Consider the following 6257-nt stretch of genomic DNA (forward strand, 5'->3'; position numbering starts at 1 on the left):
TAGTTGTTTATGGGATATAATCCTAGCAATATTATCTATGTAATTCTCAGAATTATTAGTATCTGATATTGAAGGACTCTCAGTTGGTCTACTCTTTTGTTCTTAACTAATAATAAAATTTCCTTGTAGCTCCAATACTTTTAATTCTAAATTATCTCCACGTTCTTTTAGATATCTAATTTCAGTCTTTAATATTTTTATTTCGTTATTTAAATCGTTAATAGTAACTGTTTTAGGTGGTTCAAACATTTTCATAATATCTTTAAATTCTATTTTGTGAATGTCATTTTTATGAACATCATTATCTTTAATAATATCTTTTATCTGACGCATGAAAGCTTCTTTACTTTCAGAGTTTTGCATTTTATCTAATATGGTGATTAATGTATTTGCTTGACTATTTGTAAGGACATTAATTCTTTTTGAACAATTGTTACAACTACAAAAATCTAACCCAAAACATTCATCAGAATCAGAGGCAGATTCTTCCGAATTGTTTAATTGATTCACATCATCATAAGCTAATTCATAAGATGATTCTTCGGAAGACGAAGAATCCCCATTGTTTAGCATAATATTTTCTAAAGTGTTAATAAGACTTTCTTTTAACTCATCAGAAATATCTAAATTACTGATTTGATTGATTTTTTCTTTAACATTACATTTATTAGAGTAATGACCAAACCGACCACATTTAAAACATTTTACATCTTTGTCTTTGTTATAAGATTTCTTAAAAATTATTTTATTCTGTGGTTTCTTACCATGATTTCTCTTGTACGGCTTGTTAAAAAATTCTTGATTATCTTTTTTATAATGTTTTTTATGGTAATGAGAGTTTTTCCTTTTATAACTAATTTGCTTTTTACCTTTGGGGTTACTGGGAGCCCTTATAGGGGCAACTCCATATTGTTCACAAAATGTTCCCATTTCGCGCTTACTATTCATTTTTTCATTTTTAATTTTATTTTGTATTTTATAATCAGTACATATTTGTATACCTGTTTCTATTATATAATTGGAAATTTCTCCCATAGACAAAGAATTGTAGGGAACAGTCCCATTACAATTTTGTTTAATATTGGTTTTAACTTTTTCAGCGAATAATCTAGGTAAGCCACTAATAAATCTCTCTTTCCAATAATCTGCCGCTCCGTCTGATCTAAGGCAGAGTTTAGAAAGAAACATGTCTTTATACCAACGATAATCAGACATGGTTGGGCAATAAAGGTTCATTAATTGATCAGAGGCTCTTTGTTGAAGTTTTAAAGGTTCTCCTACAAAGAATTTAGTAATTGCATAAAGGAGGGTTGTAACACAATTTTCTTCATTATTCTCTCCTTTGACTGCCATATCAATTTTTAACTTATCATCTGGGGCAATGATGTTATCCCACCAACCTTTTAATTGACCAGTAAAGCCCATGACTATCATGTCTTTGGTCTTCTTATCGCTATTTCTTCTAATTTTAAAAGCTGTAGCAGCCATTGTCATTTGTTGAATGGTATCTAGAATTTGTTGCTCTGAAGCACCATCTATATTCCATTCAACTATAGATTCTCCAGAATAGCTATCTCCTACAAAACTACTTCTTTCTTCAAATTGCAAATCAGCAAATGAAGGTCTAGGATAATAATTTCTAGTTTTTGGCCTAGGGCCTCTATTTCCCAATTTATTTAATGTACTACTACTTTCTCCTTCGTGAGAAAGGGTGTGTAATGTAGATGCGGATCCTAAATTTAAACCATTTAATCTTTTAATTGATTCATTAATTTTCTCATCAGACTCTTATCCTAGCAGCATACCTTGTAGTTTTTCTTTTGAGGGAATATCATAATGATATATGGGTCTAGTAGGATCAAGTGTGTTGGAAGGTATATCAGTAGTATGAGGAATAGACTCCTCAATTCTTTCTAATTGTTTTGACATAGTACTTAAAATTTGGTTGGTAAAGTTAAGTTGACTATGAACTTATTGAATAAAAACTTATTAGAAAATCATCATCGTGAAGGTTACAAGTATATACACTTAGGATTAATACAAGTGGCTATAAAACCTCTACATAAATTAGGTTTGAATACTCCAATCCTTCTAATATTACGAGATACTAGAATAAAAGATTTTCATAATTCAACTATAGCTGTAGTTGAGTCAAACTTAAATGATGGTCCAGTTTATTTTAATTGCCATCCCAACTTTAGTATGAGCTTATCCAATGAGTTTACTCCAAGCTCTTTAGTTATCTATGTTCAAACTCTTGGAGACATTTTTAATCCTGGAGTTGCTAACATAGATGTCATTAGTAGGATAACCTATAAAATATCAAAGGTTAATTATGATTTTAAATCTCTAAGATCAACCCCTAGAAACGAGACTTGTATTATAGAAGCAAATTTGAGTAAAGCAAATGTTATGACCCCAAAAATATTAACTGCTTCTGATATAATAGATAAACTTCCAAAGGAATGGATATTAAGAGATGTTGTTAAAACTGACAAGATAGAATCTAGAACCATTAGAGATGTTATTCAAGATATTGATGGATCGGTTAGAATTCGAATGAATAAAAGTCAATCCCACCGATACTATGCTTCGAGTAGTGTTAGTGCCTCTTCTAGTGCCAGGCTTTCAGCTGCTAGACAATCAACTGATTCCACCATTAGAATTAATTTAGCTGGTGTGGATTTCAATCCTGATGTTCCTATCCCAATTTATCAAGAAGAAACCTCTAGATCACCTTCACCTACTACTTCACAAGTTTTAGGTACCTTAACTAGAGAAGATCCATTTATTATAGTTAAAACAAGGATTAGAAATGAGTTTAACTCAGCTTATAATAAAGAAAAAAGAGATTGGTATTTCTCTTCTTTTGATAAAACATTAACAAAAGTATATTTAGAAAATTTTTATGAATTTTTAAGTTATCATGAAATTAATACATATTTCTTTACTTGGTTTGAATTATACTGTTTAGAAGAAAAAATTAAAAATCCATACGCTAATAAGATGTTTTTAGATGTTAACACTATATATATATATATATATATATATATATATATATATATATATATATATATATATATATATATATATATATATATATATATATATATATATATATATATATTGATTAGTAAACTTTTGTAACAAAATGCGGTTTTATTTGATTCAATTTTCAAAATACAAACCGCGCGGTTCTGTTAAAAAATGGTTCAAACACATCCGAACCAAATGCAGTTTTTTACAATTTTAATTTGATTTGGTTCAACGGTTTTCTATTGAGCCGGTTCGATTTTGAACAACCTAAAAAAATAAAGATGGGTGAAAGAGGGTTCGAGTTCCCAGTACTTATTTCATGTGTTCATAGAAAACAAAAGGTAAGATATTTTAAATATTTAAAACAGACTTTAAGAGAGACTGCATTGTCCCATATAAGTAACATTGGAGGAAATTCATTTCCATCATATAGGATTCTTAACAATCTTTGACACAGCTATGGAAAAGTCGCGGAATAGTGAGGTTAAATCCATCTACGTTAATGTTTACAAAACATAAAACACTAATTTAATATAAATTGTCATACATATCTCTATAAAGATTTAATAAATTAGCTACTAATAACTAATGGAAAAAATGCCAACAACTGCTCTTGAAACATTGTTAAAAGAATCAAAAGAGAAGACATCTACATAGAGAATTATGTATTTATTCCTTTAACAAGTATTTGACTGATAAATCCAAGACAACTTTCTTTTATAGTTTTCTTGAGCAATGCCTTTAAAGCACTTGTTAGTACCTATACGTAAGTAATCTTCACTTTGAATTAGACAAAGCACGACCAACTGACAGAACCAACTAGAGAAACAGAATTAGAAAATCTAGACATGGCATCAATCGGGTCAGTCTAACAACTGAATCTAACTATCATATTATCAATCAGGTCAGTCTAACAGCTGAGTCTAGCTATCAGCCTATCATATTATTTTCAACAAATATTAAGGGTCGAAGCCCAAAACTAAAAGACTACAAAGAAATAAGAGGAGTCCACACTTCCATTACATGTATATTCTAGTTTATAACGAGATAACAGACAATAGTAGCTTATATTTTTACAGAGCCCAGCAAAGCAACAGCTTCTTCTGCATTACCTATACAAGGGCAACAAAAGGAAGATTGCAACAGAAATTACTGTGAAAATTAAACAATACAGAACAGACTGTCATACTCCAAGAAATAAAAAAAGCCTACAGCAATAATGAAAAGGACGCCAACCTTTGGGAAGTGAATGTGCTCAAGTATGTAGGTAATTGGCAGCCATCATTAACTCCAGAGTTAATTCCGGTTCAATAGGAAACTCTCTGTCCTTTCCACTAGCAAAAACAACATAAACAAGTCATTTCAACTATTTAAATAACACGAACAAAATTTAGGGCTTTAAGGAGCTTAACTTCTTCTGTATGAAAAAAAAAATCCCATTCCGATACCTAAAACAGACTTGCATTTATCACAAAATCAATATCTAGATAAATTATAAAACGATGATGTGAATGTTTCCTGCCACCACCACGGGACGCAGAATAAAAATGCAGACCAGCAGGTCAAGTGCTAACTAGAAATAGTAAGGTTGTTTTGTTAAATAAAGGTCACTAAGTAAGTTGTAACCAAACAAAAAGAGGTCACTAAGTAATTTTCAATTTCAAACAATAAATAAACACCATGGTCCTAAATATAGGACGTACTAATTATTTAATAGTTCACAAACTGTGTTAGTATCCGAAATGTGGGTTCATACTCTCTAATCCACATGGGAGATTAAGCGAGGAATAATAGAGAATAGGTAGTTACCACTGATGTGGCAGATGGGGTAGCAGGGTGGGAATTCTGTTATAAGGAGTGAAGTAAGGATGAGAGAGGGTATGTAACAGTGTATTTCTGAGGAGCCTTGCTCTAGGGGTAAATTGGGATCTTAATGCCATCTGCATTTGCCTTTCATATTGCATAATATACACATATTTTTGTTTCTTGTGCTTATTCTCTTAATTTTTCTGCACTGCTGTTTGAGGTTTCCAACTGCATCAGGATTCACATTTAGACTGGAGTTGTTTTACAGTTTTAGAGCTCAAAACAACCAAAAATCCTCATACCACAAGTAGCCAAAAAACACGTGAGTATGGCCAACTGAATGGACATAAATTTTAAAATTTTCTTCAATTACAATTCTATCATCTTCCACTAAACCTCCCTTTTGTGATATATGCTCAGTCAAAGATATATAACAAAAACTATCCAGCATTTTTTAATTACACCATTAAACCCAATGTTAACGAAATATCCATTAACTACATAAGATACATTTAGGAAACGATAAAACATAAACTTGGAAGTAGGAATGCAAAATTTAGTCATTTAGAATTGTATCAAACTTCCAAATTCCAGGTTTAAAATTGAAACACTTAACAAGTGATACAACTACACATAGAATCAATAAATCAAAAAGCACCGCAACAACACCAACAAAATCCAATTCCAAAATGAAAATTAAAAAACCTTAAATCAAAATGGAAGATGATATGAACAATGAAAACTAAAAATGAATTGTAGGAGAAAATCAAATACCTGGCGAATTCAAGATGCCAGTAAAAATACTGACAAATCTTCTCAAGAATAGTGGTACTGATCTCAGGAAAAGTCACTTCTCCGTGCTGGCTTTCAGCGAAACTCCCTATCAAAAACGAAATTAACGCTTTAACAATCTTAATCCTACCTAAATTAACGCTAATTTGGGAATTGAAACCCTAATCGCACTAACCGAAAACTAGAAAAAAAGGTAAAGCGATCGAAGGAGAGAAAACCTGGAGATGTAAGCATGTTGCGAATGGTCTGAGAAACCATGGCAGCTTCTTTGTCAACCACGAATTCGAAACCCTCGGAACTGATCAGTTTCACTGTTTCTTCTTTCTTCATCTTTTCCTTTTTCGTTTCGTCGATGCGTTCTCGTGAAGGAAATCTCAAATCCCGGTTAGAAACGGTTATTACCGGGTTGTTGTTGAATTGGAAAAGGGATGGGTCCCACTAATTACCCGTTTATCTATATAGATATGGACTGGCCCATTATATTGATTTGGGTTTTATACATAGGAAAATTTTACTTTATACCCCTACAATTATACCTATACCCCTACATAAAAAAGAATTGGACTGAAATACCCTCGTATAAATAGTATATATTTTAAAAAAATTCATTTTTTCCTCACATT

At 31.3% G+C, this 6257-nt stretch overlaps 1 protein-coding gene across 1 annotated transcript; it reads right to left on the bottom strand.

Annotated features, from left to right (window-relative positions):
• Positions 1 to 3905: 3905 nt before the first annotated feature.
• LOC131636022 (uncharacterized) lies at positions 3906 to 6051 on the bottom strand. The gene is made up of 4 exons (XM_058906668.1): positions 5853 to 6051; positions 5617 to 5722; positions 4273 to 4370; positions 3906 to 4148 (listed from the first exon to the last, which is right to left on the bottom strand). Exons 1-3 carry the CDS (start codon positions 5962 to 5964, stop codon positions 4292 to 4294), a joined length of 297 nt encoding a protein of 98 aa, XP_058762651.1. The 5' UTR covers positions 5965 to 6051; the 3' UTR covers positions 3906 to 4148; positions 4273 to 4291.
• Positions 6052 to 6257: the final 206 nt, after the last annotated feature.

This window comes from Vicia villosa, unplaced genomic scaffold, assembly GCF_029867415.1.
Source record: "Vicia villosa cultivar HV-30 ecotype Madison, WI unplaced genomic scaffold, Vvil1.0 ctg.001617F_1_1, whole genome shotgun sequence".
Lineage (NCBI taxonomy): Eukaryota > Viridiplantae > Streptophyta > Magnoliopsida > Fabales > Fabaceae > Vicia > Vicia villosa.